This window comes from Ranitomeya imitator, chromosome 1 (assembly GCF_032444005.1).
Source record: "Ranitomeya imitator isolate aRanImi1 chromosome 1, aRanImi1.pri, whole genome shotgun sequence".
Taxonomy (NCBI): Eukaryota; Metazoa; Chordata; class Amphibia; order Anura; family Dendrobatidae; genus Ranitomeya; species Ranitomeya imitator.
Window position 1 is genome coordinate 332,005,308 of NC_091282.1, and position 15,075 is coordinate 332,020,382.

General features: G+C 40.7%; 1 protein-coding gene across 3 annotated transcripts in view; it reads right to left on the minus strand.

Annotated features, from left to right (window-relative positions):
- The window catches only part of KIAA1671 (KIAA1671 ortholog), a 225,434-nt gene that overhangs the window by 170,376 nt on the left and 39,983 nt on the right, over positions 1-15,075 (minus strand). For all 3 annotated transcript variants that reach the window (XM_069759154.1, XM_069759138.1, XM_069759147.1), the window contains exon 2: positions 983-2,482. In XM_069759154.1, the coding sequence (XP_069615255.1) occupies positions 983-2,433 (1,451 nt within the window). In that variant the 5' untranslated portion in view covers positions 2,434-2,482. The remainder of the gene's footprint in view (positions 1-982; positions 2,483-15,075) is intronic.

Genomic DNA, 15,075 nt, shown 5'->3' on the forward strand with positions numbered 1-15,075 from the left:
CCAAATTAAGGGGCACAAAAATGTACTGAAGCTGGGTGCCACAACAGAGGTTAGCAGAGCTCCCTAATTAGCATAATCAAACACCGAATATTTGCATCACGGAGGGATAGATTTATAGAATAAAGGTATGGTTTTTATTAGGGACTAAGTCCACTATAGGAGTATGTGCTCGGTATAAAATTGTGTTTTACAGGTGAGACTCCCACTAAAACATGAACAGGTTAAATAACAAAATGACTACACAAAAAAAAAAAAGAATTTCAAAACTTTCTTCTTCCACCATTTTTCCATTTTTTAGGAATAAAATGTATGAAGAAATGCATTTTACCCATACTCTTCAGAGGAGCATTACATGGCCTACAGGACTCCTCACACCGGCACGTCATTCTCCACAAGAAGAGACATTACCTCTTAAAATCCCTGCTCCAGAAAGCGTTTCTTATAAAATGCATATTATTGCAAGCGTATGGAAACATATGTTAATATCGACTAAATGTGGACATCCATGAAGCAAATGTTTGTTACACGGTTGTTAAGCCGTTAATATTTTTATTACCGTTTTAACTCTATTTTTATGACTCGGTCAATGATTGACAGAAGATTGTTTAGCTTATTGTATGTGAAGTGATTTGCCTCACCCCTACAACGGAAAGAAATGGATTGCAATGCAGGGACATGTTTCTATTGTCTTACTAGGATGCTTTGAACTAGGGCCAGATATAAAAATTGTTACCCATCCCCATTTTTAAGCCAGGCTTTCATTGTTTCTCTTAAGCCAAACTAGCAGTTAAAGATTTTTCTCCCCATTTTAGGACATAAAAATGTAAGCATTGTTTTTACATTGAAAGAGTTTTTCAGCTCAATTTCTATATCGGGCTAAGGGAGACAATGCCTTACGCCAGGTAGGAAAATACCAGTACTGGGATTCCTCAGAGAAAGATTTATGTAAATGTATACATATCCTATACACTGTTACACTTACATTGTCAAATCTGTGCTCACTGTCGGGGATAGTGAAGTTGTCCATTCTGTTCCAGACTTTGCCGCCTTATCAGAGACTAGGCCTCTAGATTTCCTTTCGGTGTTGGCAGTACTCTTGTCCTCAGTGTTCGAAGTCACTTCTGCATCCTCAGAGGAGCTGGTATTGGCAATAGAAAGACTAATTCGCCGTCTCATTATTCCGGGGGCAATTCTACTGTCATCTAATTTCTTTACGTCCCCAGATGAACCATCAGGGAGACATTTTGAAGGCTGACTACTAATATTTGCCGACAGCTTCATAACTCCTTCATTTTCACCAACGTCAGCTATTTGCTGCTGCTTCTTAGATGGCATTTCCATTGGTTTGTCTTTTTCCATGCGCACAGAATAGGCTTTTCTTATGGAACTTCCGCTTATGCCAGTTCTAGTGTCGCTGGAAAAGTTTTTAGCATTTGTGTAATCTCCTTCGTTGGGGTCAGGATTAGACTGCTCATCTTTGACACTGTTTAGAAAACTTTTCGTGAAAGGTCTATTTTCCTTTGTTTCTTCAGAGGGTTTTTCTTTTTTGTTAACAATGCCTCTGCTTTCAAACAGTGAGGTAAGATCTTCAGAAAGAGGTCTTCTGTTCCATTTTCTGGGTTCATCAACTACTTTTTGGTCACTCGTGGGCTCATTTGATTCTAGAAACACAGCAGACACTGGACGACGTTTTTGCCTTAGTTGAGCTCTAACTGTTATGCTATCAATGTTATCGGGTTTACCTGCTTCTACAATCTTCTCTCCAGACTCCCTCGTTTCTTCCACAGAATCTGAAAGAGTTCTTCTTGAGTAGCTCGAAAAGACTTTTTCTTGCTGAGAAAGCTCAGGTTTCCTATACATCATCGGGGGCTTAGATGTGACTTTACCATCTTCAGTTTGTGGATTAGGCTTGGATTCACCTATACTGTTTGTTCTGAGAAGCCAACTAGTGTTCTGTCTTCTTCCTGCTGCAGTTGAAGAAAACATTTCCGACTTATTTCCTTGGTCTTCATCAGTGCTTGTTTGAGGGGGTGATGTGAATAGGCGAAGACCTACTCTTTCACTTTCATTACTTTTTGTACTACCAGATAGAGATATGCTGGTAGTGGCTTGAAATGGCACAGCACTCTGTTGCTTCACATCTCCAGCCAAAGTGAAGGGCATTCCTATTGACTTTCTGCTTTCTGGAGGTTTGTCCCTTGAAAAAGGCTTTGGGGAGAGTCTCGGCTTCATACCAGTGTTAAGCATGCTTACGGTTTTGGAAAGATTTCTTATATCATCAGTAATTAGGGACGTGGATATATTTGTATCAGCGGCCTTATTGCTTGCATCTGATAGAGGACTAATGTATGTCCTTGACGGTTTTGCTTCATTTAAAATATCACTCCGTGTAGTTCTGGTAGACAGTTCTACCTTTGTAGCCATGGCTGACATCAGTTAAATTGCAACATTTTCGAAGCAGGAAAGAGACCCGGGAGCGATACTGTAAAATAAAACACAAAAATTACATGGATTATTCTGCCATGACAAGTTTCTTTTCATTCTTCGTTGTGCATATGTATAAAAAAAAAATGCAGAATAAAAAAAATAACTCCGGGAGAATAATTTCTATACCTTAAAACAGCTGATCTGCATGAAATTACTGTAGATGTTAACTTTTAACATTATACAAATGTGCCAAGGGCGATGTAAGTATCCTGCGCTGCTACTTAAATGACAAGCCACATTGAGAAGAAATGCTGGTTTAATGTCAATACGTTTCGGAGTCACTCCGACTCCTTCTTCAGGACAACTACCATTGGTTTTTGTGGTTGTCCTTAAGAAAGACGGTGTCTCCGAAACGCGTTGACATTTTAACCAGATTTCTTCATCTCATCGTTGCTTTTTTTTTCGTTGCTTTTTTTTTTTTTTCCTTCAAATAGTTGCCAGAAAATTCTAAGGTTGATAGCTAGCCACTATTCTTCCTAAGCCCAATATACACGAATATGTTATCAGAAAAGATTGGGGTCTATAACTGGACAGACACGCAAGATGGCTGCCAGCCGATTGATGCTTTGTCTGATCATTTGGCAGACAGCCATCTCAGCCAACACTCCCATGAACTGGGGAGCTCAATAAAAATAGACTCCAGTTGACACGTTGGCAAGAGGTTTATGTTATCTCTGGGAGAACAATGCAGTTGGCAATCCAAAATCGGACATGCTTACATCTCCCCAAGACAATCAGTCGGCCGGTGCTCTCATACACATCAGACTATCAACTGAACCTCTCGATATTAGCAAGTTCAGACGAAAGTAGTTTAGTGTGCATTGGGGCCTTAAGTCAATGAAAATTATCTCCATTAGGTTATGTTTAGACAAAATGGTAGTTTAAAGTAAGCGCAAACATGACTTCTCCCACGTGCAGATCCATGTGCTCGTCCATATTGTGAATAGGCTTATGAGCCATGTGCCTTTCACCACAATTGAGGCGAGCATGATCCTGTCTGCAAACAAGACTAAACTGGCGCACGCTGCAATTTTTTCCACTTTGACCGTTGGCTCTTGTGAAAAATCCTCATGTGAACTAGCACAAAGAAGTAGCACAATGACCTGCTCTGTTCTGTGTTCACTTCGTTGAGCATATGGACAGAATAGAGACTGAAAGTATGCTCAACTGAACAGACCTAAAAAAAAATACATAAGAGGATAGAAAATATTGCAATCCAACAACCCAATCTGCTATCGAGGGAAAGCAAAGACGTGCAATGCATATTACCAACAGCAGACTCAAAATAAATCCAACCCTTAGCGGAAGAAATATATACAGAGCGTGGTAACTTCCATTATTACTACTTTATCTCCTCTGCGTGCCAATATAAAAATGATTAAAATTTAAAGAAAAATCCAAAGAACAATCTGGTTTCCAGCGAATACGTAAAGGTTGTTTGATTTGAATATAAGCATCCTCCGCTTGTCTCCAAAGATCATTCTAATCACATGGGGTCCCACTTCTGAGAGATTCTGTGATCAGCAGGAATAACCAGTAAAACCACTATGTCTGTACTCATTTTCTCTGAAATACTACTGCAAAAAAGACAAAGCAATGCAGGAAACTCTCTGATATCAATACTACATACATCTCAGAAAGACCTTTCAGGGCTTATAGAAAGGGGCTACCTAAACAAACAAAAAAGCAAAAAAAAAAGCCCGAAGGCTTAGTGACAATCTAAAGACTAAAGAAATAAAATACAACAATCCTCCAGGTATTACAGCCCACGCCTTCATTACAGTTTACACGATACTAAGCACCATTTTTACAAGTTCACTTATTAAGGCAATGTGGCTTGTAAAATGTCATTATGCCCAACAGACAAACATTGTGTAATTTACATATAATTAACAAGGTAGATTCAAAATATTGCGACAAATCGACACATTACCTGTCTCAATCAGCGAGTATGAAGGCTAAAGTACAGGTGGAAACACATAAAGAAGCCACACCTAAGCCAGCAGTGAATGTACAGTGCACTTTTATGTATTTCCCAAGACATCAACATTTTACCACGGCATGTAGGAAGGCTTATACGAGGACTCCAGTGACGCAGAAAGTAGCTAGGGATTGTATTAAAAACAGCTAAAACTAAAGATATCAGTATATTATTGCTCCATAAATTCTACATTGCAACACTGATCCATAAAACTCCTAGTGTCTGAGGCTTAGACGGCATTCCCACCTTGTACATTATAGCATATCCACAGGGTATGGCAGAAATGTGCAGTAGATGCAGATCCCACCAATGGGACCTGCATCCACCTTGAGAACAGAGTCCATCACACGCTCCACTCAGTGTAGAGATTATTGAAGTCTGCCTCAAACGAATGACAATTCTGACCATGTCTCTCGCCACCCACTATGGAGAACATCAGGTCCCTGTTCTCAAGTTAGACAGGTCATATTGGAGGTATCCACATCTACTATACAGTTTTGCCATATTGTGGGAATGTGCCTCAAGTCTAGGGCTACACGGTGACTTTGGATGTGACATGGTGAGCGGTCAACGCTTGTTAGGTGTCACTGCTACATTGCAGTGCAGTATAAGTCAATGGGGTCCATTGAGACCCCGAGGATATTGTGACCTTAACATGCAAGTCGCATGAAGTCCAGTCACATTGGATTTTTTGCAACTTGCTTGTTGATGTACCCTTGGCGACGGATTAACTTGCTTTGTGGCGCCCATAGAAAACACCCATAGAAAACTTAGGCTGTACGACAAGTATCGTGCCCCAAGTTGCCGTGCATCACTAGCCTAAATTTACAAAATGGTAATACCCCTTTGAGGGAGCAAGAGAAACTGCCCAAAACTCATAGCAATGTGGAATGTACGATTACTAATTTATCTGTCAAAATAATGCACCACATACCAACATCTTACTTTCCATCACTTAATAGGTAGAAGTGGGCACGTATGATCTTAGAACATATTGGCTGTCTTAGCCTAAGTGCACTATTTATAATGGTAATCGATTTTCTTTCCCATTTCGAGGAAATTCAATCATGTTTAGTGTACGTATAATAAAGCATCCTATGGACGTGCCTCTGACATAAATAAGGAGGCTCTGTAGATGAAAGAGTGATAATGGGATGAATCCAGTGCCGAAGATCAGAATGAACCACTCCTGGCAAGCTCTTCAATTTACTCAGAAAACGTCACGAGAAAAGTAGCTCAGATTTTGGCCACAGAAGACTTTTTATGTTTGCAATCTTTATTGCTTGTCACATCAGATCTCTAGTCTTTTACAGAGAATCTCTTTATCTCATCCAAATTTAATACTAGATAATGCCAAATGCGCTCACTCATGCCATGCATAAAAAATATTTTCTTCTCAGGTACCTCAGAATGGTTCAAAAAAGCTAAAACAGGGCTTTATATATCTTCAAAAAGCCCGCCAAACAGAATAACCACCAATGAAAAACCGTTAAAAAGGCGCCAATCAAAACTGGTAAAACCAGTTTTAACTGCTCAAGTGATGACCATAAGCATCATATTGACCTTTAATTGACCTCAAGGTGACAGAAAAACTGAGTAAAACTATAAATGTTATTCACGGTCTGTGTAGCCATGAGCCCCCCCCCCCCTTTATTTCTTTATTTTTACGGGGGGGGGGGGGGTTACAATTATCATCACAGGCGGAATTACAATAAAATGTGATACCTATATACAAAAAATACAAGATAAGACTGTTCATAGGTGATTATCAAAGTACACCCGTCCCTCAGCCTGCCCAAGGGCATCTGAACCGAACACAGGACATACCTAGAAAGCTCTCCTAATGTCAAGACGTCATTTCAATCTACCGGTTCCTATGGTCCATGTAGCTGCTGTGAAGAACCTCTGCTAATAGCAGCCCTGACAAGACGGCTGCAACTATAATTATGCACGTAAAATAGAATTAAAAACATTTGGACATCATATTCTGACACCAAACAAGTTCAAAACAGGTAGATACAAGTAAAAGCAGATATTTAAAGTATGGTAAAATAGCTATGTGTGCTTAACACTTTCGTAGACTCAATGAGAAATTTTACTAAAAATAAAAATGAATTAAAAAAAAGAAATGTCAGGGAATCACCTTCTATAGACACATGTGTGATACAAATCTGTTGCATATAACAGTAAAATAAAATTGCTCACAGGTTAGCTTGTCATTGACTTTTAGCCCTGCCAAATCTTTATAACTTTATTATTCACAAAGAATGATCTGCAATGAGGAACTGCACTGACAGTGTGAACTTTAGATCTGAACACGGAGAGGGTGTGCGGACCAGAGGATTAATCACTCACTGAAAAGACATTTCTGCAGTACAGCCTATGTCCAATAAAGCAAAGTATGAGCAGCAACAGGTTAGATAACATGCCAGGTCTGCTGACTGAAGCTTGAAGCCTGCATGAGGAACGAGAATCCAATGCACTGCACCCACATGAGCAGACACCGGATGGAATAATACATGTACATGTGTGTATATATATATATATATATATATATATATATATATATATATATAGTAGCCGGGTGACGTTTCAGCTCCATCTGAGCCTTTATCAGGCTTGATAAAGGCTCAGATGGAGCTGAAACGTCACCCGGCTATGTGGGTCGATTAAACCTTCCACATTTTTCACTTAAATTATGGAGTGCTGCCTCTTTTTTGAGTGTCTGTAAACTTGCTGCAATCGCTGGACTGGTTGCTTGAGGCCCTGCACCTGATATATATATATATATATATACACACACAGTTATATGAAAAGTTTGGGCACCCCTATTAATCTTAATGTTTTACAAAAATTGTTTTTTTTTGCAACAGCTATTTCAGTTTCATATATCTAATAACTGTTGGACACAGTAATGTTTCTGCCTTGAAATGAGGTTTATTGTACTAACAGAAAATGTGCAATTTGCATTCAAGCAAAATTTGACAGGTGCATAAGTATGGGCACCCCACCAGAAAAGTGACATTAATATTTAGTAGATCCTCCTTTTGCAAAAATAACAGCCTCTAGTCGCTTCCTGTAGCTTTTAATGAGTTCCTGGATCCTGGATGAAGGTATTTTTGACCATTCCTCTTTACAAAACAATTCCAGTTCAGTTAAGTTTGATGGTCGCTGAGCATGGACAGCCCTCTTCAAATGATCCCACAGATGTTCAATGATATTCAGGTCTGGGGACTGGGATGGCCATTCCAGAACAGTGTAATTGTTCCTCTGCATGAATGCCTGAGTAGATTTGGAGCGGTGTTTTGGATCATTGTCTTGCTGAAAGATCCATCCCCTGCGTAACTTCAACTTTGTCACTGATTCATCAACATTATTGTCAAGAATCTGCTGATACTGAGAGGAATCCATGTGTCCCTCAACTTTAACAAGATTCCCGGTGCCGGCATTGGCCACACAGCCCCAAAGCATGATGGAACCTCCACCAAATTTTACTGTGGGTAGCAAGTGTTCTTTTTGGAATGCTGTGTTTTTTGGCTGCCATGCATAATGCCTTTTTGTATGACCAAACAACTCAATCTTGGTTTCATCAGTCCACAGGACCTTCTTCCAAAAAGAAATTGGCTTCTCCAAATGTGCTTTTGCATACCTCAGCCGACTCTGTTTGTGGTGTGCTTGCAGAAACGGCTTCTTTCGCATCACTCTCCCATACAGCTTCTCCTTCTGCAAAGTGCGTTGTATAGTTGACCGATGCACAGTGACACCATCTGCAGCAAGTTGATGCTGCAGCTCTCTGGAGGTGGTCTGAGGATTGTCCTTGACTGATCTCACCATGCTTCTTCTCTGCCTTTTTGATGTTTTCTTGGCCTGCCACTTCTGGCCTTAACAAGAACTGTACCTGTGTTCTTCCATTTCCTTACTATGTTCCTCACAGTGGAAATTGATAGGTTAAATCTCTGAGACAGCTTTTTGTATCCTTCCCCTGAACAACTATGTTGAATAATCTTTGTTTTCAGATCATTAGACAATTATTTTGAGGAGCCCATGATGCCACTCTTCAGAGGAGATCCAAATAGGAGAACAACTTGCAAGTGGCCACTTTAAGTAGCTTTTCTCATGATTGCATACACCTGGCTATGAAGTTCAAAGCTCAATGAGGTTAGAAAACCAAAAAAAGTGCTTTAGTAAGTCAGTAAAAAGTAGGTTGGAGTATTTAAAACAAGAAAATGATAAGGGTGCCCATACTTATGCACCTGTCAAATTTTGTTTCAATGCAGGTTGCACATTTTCTGTTAGTAAAATAAACCTAATTTCAAGGCAGAAACATTACTGTGTCCAACAGTTATTAGATATATGAAACTGAAATAGCTGTTGCAAAAAAACAACAATTTTTATAAAACATTAAGCTTAAGATTAATGGGGGTGCCCAAACTTTTTCATATAACTGTGTGTGTGTATATGTATATATATATATATATATATATATATATATATATATATATATATATATATATATATATATATATATATATATATATATATATATATATATATATATATATATATATACACATATACATACATACACACACATATATGTATATATGTATATATATATACACACACACATATATAATATATATATATACATATATATATATATATATATATATATATATATATATATATATATATATATATATATATATATATATATATATATATATATATATATACACACACACATACGCACACTGTACAGACCAAAAGTTTGGACACACCTTCTCACTTAAAGATTTTTTTCTGTATTTTCACGACCAGGAAAATTGTACATTCACACTGAAGGCATCAAAACTATGAATTAACACATGTGGAATTATATACTTATAAAAAAAAAAAAAAAAAAAAGAGTGAAACAACTGAAATTATGTCTTATATTCTAGGTTCTTCAAAGTAGCCACCTTTTGCTTTGATGACTGCTTTGCACACTCTTGGCATTCTCTTGATGAGCTTCAAGAGGTAGTGACCGGGAATGGTTTTCAATTCACAGGTGTGCCCTGTCAGGTTTAACAAGTGGTATTTCTTGCCTCATTAATGGGGTGGGGACCATCAGTTGTGTTGAGCAGAAGTCTGCTGGATACACAGCTGATAGTCCTACTGAATAGACTGTTAGAATTTGTATTATGGCAAGAAAAAAGCAGCTAAGTAAAGAAAAACGAGTGGCCATCATTACTTTAAGAAATGAAGGTCAGTAAGTCCGAAAAATTGGGAAAACTTTGAAAGTGTCCCCAAGTGCAGTTGCAAAAACCATCAAGCGCTACAAAGAAACTGGTTCACATGAGGACTGCCCTAGGAAAGGAAGACCAAGAGTCACCTCTGCTTCTGAGGACAAGTTTATCCGAGTCACCAGCCTCAGAAATCACAGGTTAACAGCAGCTCAGATTAGAGACCAGGTCAATGAAACACAGAGTTCTAACAGCAGACACATCTCTACAACAACTGTTAAGAGGAGACTTTGTGCAGCAGGCCTTCATGGTAAAATAGCTGCTAGGAAACCACTGCTAAGGACAGGCAACAAGCAGAAGAGACTTGTTTGGGCTAAAGAACACAGAAATTGGACATTAAACCAGTGGAAATCTGTGCTTTGGTCTGATGAGTCCAAATTTGAGATCTTTGGTTCCAACCACCGTGTCTTTGTGCGATGCAGAAAAGGTGAACGGATGGACTCTACATGCCTGGTTCCCACCGTGAAGCATGGAGGAGGAGGTGTGATCGTGTGGGGGTGCTTTGCTGGTGATACTGTTGGGGATTTATTCAAAATTGAAGGCATACTGAACCAGCATGGCTACCATAGCATCTTTCAGCGGCATGCTATTCCATCCGGTTTGCGTTTAGTTGGACCATCATTTATTTTTCAACAGGACAATGACCCCAAACACCTCCAGGCTGTGTAAGTTCAAATTGCAAAGTGCTAATCATAGGAGGGCAGGAGTAGTGCAGAGTCACCCGTGCAGCATCCAGGGAGGGCAGGGGTAGTGCAGCGTAACCCGTGCAGCATCCGAGGGTAGGGGTAGTGCAGCGTCACCAGTGCAGCAACTGAGGAGGGCAGGGGTAGTGCAGAGTCACCCGTGCAGCATCTGAGGAGGGCAGGGGTAGTGCAACGTCACCCGTGCAGCATCTGATGAGGGCAGGGAGTAGTGCAGCGTCACCCGTGCAGCATATGAGGAGGGCAGGGGTAGAGCAGAGTCACCCGTGCAACATGCGAGGAGGGCAGGGGGTAGTACAGCGTCACCCGTGCAGCATCTAAGGAGGGCAGGGGTAGTGCAGCGTCACCCGTGCAGCATCTGAGGAGGGCAGGGGTAGTGCAGCGTCACCCGTGCAGCATCCGAGGAGTGCAGGGGTACTGAAGCTGGAAAGATCCAGCAATTTGGCCAGCTTTAGAGCAGAATTTGTAAGCTTTAACCCCTTCATGACCCAGCCTATTTTGACCTTAAAGACCTTCCCGTTTTTTGCAATTCTGACCAGTGTCCCTTTATGAGGTAATAACTCAGGAACGCTTCAACGGATCCTAGCGGTTCTGAGATTGTTTTTTCGTGACATATTGGGCTTCATGTTAGTGGTAAATTTAGGTCAATAAATTCTGCGTTTATTTGTGATAAAAACGGAAATTTGGCGAAAATTTTGAAAATTTCGCAATTTTCACATTTTGAATTTTTATTCTGTTAAACCAGAGAGATATGTGACACAAAATAGTTAATAAATAACATTTCCCACATGTTTACTTTACATCAGCACAATTTTGGAAACAAAATTTTTTTTTGTTAGGAAGTTATAAGGGTTAAAATTTGACCAGCGATTTGTCATTTTTACAACGAAATTTACAAAACCATTTTTTTTAGGGACCACCTCACATTTGAAGTCAGTTTGAGGGGTCTATATGGCTGAAAATACCCAAAAGTGACACCATTCTAAAAACTGCACCCCTCAAGGTACTCAAAACCACATTCAAGAAGTTTATTAACCCTTCAGGTGCTTCACAGCAGCAGAAGCAACATGGAAGGAAAAAATGAACATTTAACTTTTTAGTCACAAAAATTATCTTTCAGCAACAATTTTTTTATTTTCCCAATGGTAAAAGGAGAAACTGAACCACGAAAGTTGTTGTCCAATTTGTCCTGAGTACGCTGATACCTCATATGTGGGGGTAAACCACTGTTTGGGCGCACGGCAGGGCTTGGAAGGGAAGGAGCGCCATTTGACTTTTTGAATCAAAAATTGGCTCCACTCTTTAGCGGACACCATGTCACGTTTGGAGAGCCCCCGTGTGCCTAAAAATTGGAGCTCCCCCACAAGTGACCCCATTTTGGAAACTAGACACCCCAAGGAACTTACCTAGATGCATAGTGAGCACTTTGAACCCCCAGGTGCTTCACAAATTGATCCGTAAAAATGAAAAAGTACTTTTTTTTCACAAAAAAATTCTTTTAGCCTCAATTTTTTCATTTTCACATGGGCAACAGGATAAAATGAATCCTAAAATGTGTTGGGCAATTTCTCCTGAGTACACCAATACCTCACATGTGGGGGTAAACCACTGTTTGGGCACATGGTAAGGCTCGGAAGGGAAGGAGCGCCATTTGACTTTTTGAATGAAAAATTATTTCCATCGTTAGCGGACACCATGTCGCGTTTGGATAGCTCCTGTGTGCCTAAACATTGGCGCTCCCCCACAAGTGACCCCATTTTGGAAACTAGACCCCCCAAGGAACTTATTTAGATGCCTAGTGAGCACTTTAAACCCTCAGGTGCTTCACAAATTGATCTGTAAAAATGAAAAAGTACTTTTTTTTCACAAAAAAATTCTTTTCGCCTCAATTTTTTCATTTTCACATGGGCAGTAGGATAAAATGGATCATAAAATTTGTTGGGCAATTTCTCCCGAGTACGCCGATACCTCATATGTGGGGGTAAACCACTGTTTGGGCACACGGCAGGGCTCGGAAGGGAAGGCGCGCCATTTGACTTTTTGAATGGAAAATTAGCTCCAATTGTTAGCGGACACCATGTCGCGTTTGGAGAGCCCCTGTGTGCCTAAACATTGGAGCTCCCCCACAAGTGATCCCATTTTGGAAACTAGACCCCCCCAAGGAACTTATCTAGATGCATATTGAGCACTTTAAACCCCCAGGTGCTTCACAGAAGTTTATAACGCAGAGCCATGAAAATAAAAAATAATTTTTCTTTCCTCAAAAATGATTTTTTAGCCTGGAATTTCCTATTTTGCCAAGGATAATGGGAGAAATTGGACCCCAAATATTGTTGTCCAGTTTGTCCTGAGTACGCTGATACCCCATATGTGGGGGTAAACCACTGTTTGGGCGCACGGCAGGGCTCGGAAGGGATGGCACGCCATTTGGCTTTTTAAATGGAAAATTAGCTCCAATCATTAGCGGACACCATGTCACGTTTGGAGAGCCCCTGTGTGCTTAAACATTGGAGATCCCCCAGAAATGACACCATTTTGGAAACTAGACCCCCAAAGGAACTAATCTAGATGTGTGGTGAGGACTTTGAACCCCCAAGTGCTTCACAGAAGTTTATAACGCAGAGCCATGAAAATTAAAAAAAAAAATTATTTTCTCAAAAATGATCTTTTAGCCTGCAATTTTTTATTTTCCCAAGGGTAACAGGAGAAATTTGACCCCAAATGTTGTTGTCCAGTTTCTCCTGAGTACGCTGATACCCCATATGTGGGGGTAAATCACTGTTTGGGCACATGCCGGGGCTCGGAAGTGAAGTAGTGACGTTTTGAAATGCAGACTTTGATGGAATGCTCTGTGGGCGTCACGTTGCGTTTGCAGAGCCCCTGATGTGGCTTAACAGTAGAAACCCCCCACAAGTGACCCCATTTTGGAAACTAGACCCCCAAAGGAACTTATCTAGATGTGTGGTGAGCACTTTGAACCCCCAAGTGCTTCATAGAAGTTTATAATGCAGAGCCGTGAAAATAATAAATACGTTTTCTTTCCTCAAAAATAATTATTTAGCCCAGAATTTTTTATTTTCCCAAGGGTTACAGAAGAAATTGGACCCCAAAAGTTGTTGTCCAGTTTCTCCTGAGTACGCTGATACCCCATATGTGGGGGTAAACCACTGTTTGGGCACATGCCGAGGCTCGGAAGTGAAGTAGTGACGTTTCGAAATGCAGACTTTGATGGAATGCTCTGTGGGCGTCACGGTGCGTTTGCAGAGCCCCTGATGTGGCTTAACAGTAGAAACCCCCCACAAGTGACCCCATTTTGGAAACTAGACCCCGAAAGGAACTTATCTAGATGTGTGGTGAGCACTTTGAACCCCCAAGCGCTTCATAGAAGTTTATAATGCAGAGCCGTGAAAATAATAAATACGTTTTCTTTCCTCAAAAATAATTATTTAGCCCAGAATTTTTTATTTTCCCAAGGGTAACAGGAGAAATTTGACCCCAATATTTGTTGTCCAGTTTCTCCTGAGTACGGTGATACCCCATATGTGGGGGTAAACTACTGTTTGGGCACATGCCGGGGCTTGGAATTGAAGTAGTGACGTTTTGAAATGCAGACTTTGATGGAATGCTCTGCGGGCGTCACGTTGCGTTTGCAGAGCCCCTGATGTGCCTAAACAGTAGAAACCCCCCACAAGTGACCCCATTTTGGAAACTAGACCCCGAAAGGAACTTATCTAGATGTGTGGTGAGCACTTTGAACCCCCAAGTGCTTCATAGAAGTTTATAATGCAGAGCCGTGAAAATAATAAATACGTTTTCTTTCCTCAAAAATAATTATTTAGCCCAGAATTTTTTATTTTCCTAAGGGTTACAGGAGAAATTGGACCCCAAAAGTTGTTGTCCAGTTTCTCCTGAGTACGCTGATACCCCATGAGTGGGGGTAAACCACTGTTTGGGCACACGTCGGGGCTCAGAAGGGAAGTAGTGACTTTTGAAATGCAGACTTTGATGGAATGGTCTGCGGGTGTCACGTTGCGTTTGCAGAGCCCCTGGTGTGCCTGAACAGTAGAAACCCCCACAAGTGACCCCATTTTAGAAACTAGACCCCCCAAGGAACTTATCTAGATATGTGGTGAGCACTTTGAACCCCCAAGTGCTTCACAGACGTTTACAACGCAGAGCCGTGAAAATAAAAAATCATTTTTCTTTCCTCAAAAATTATGTTTTAGCAAGCATTTTTTTTAGATTCACAAGGGTAACAGGAGAAATTGGACCCCAGTAATTGTTGCGCAGTTTGTCCTGAGTATGCTGGTACCCCATATGTGGGGGTAAACCACTGTTTGGGCACACGTCAGGGCTCGGAAGTGAGGGAGCACCATTTGACTTTTTGAATACGAGATTGGCTGGAATCAATGGTGGCGCCATGTTGCGTTTGGAGACCCCTGATGTGCCTAAACAGTGGTAACCCCTCAATTCTACCTCCAACACTAACCCCAACACACCCCTAACTCTAATCCCAACTGTAGCCATAACCCTAATCACAACCCTAACCGCAACACACCCCTAACCACAACCCTAACCCCAACACACCCCTAACCCTAACCACAACACACCCCTAACCACA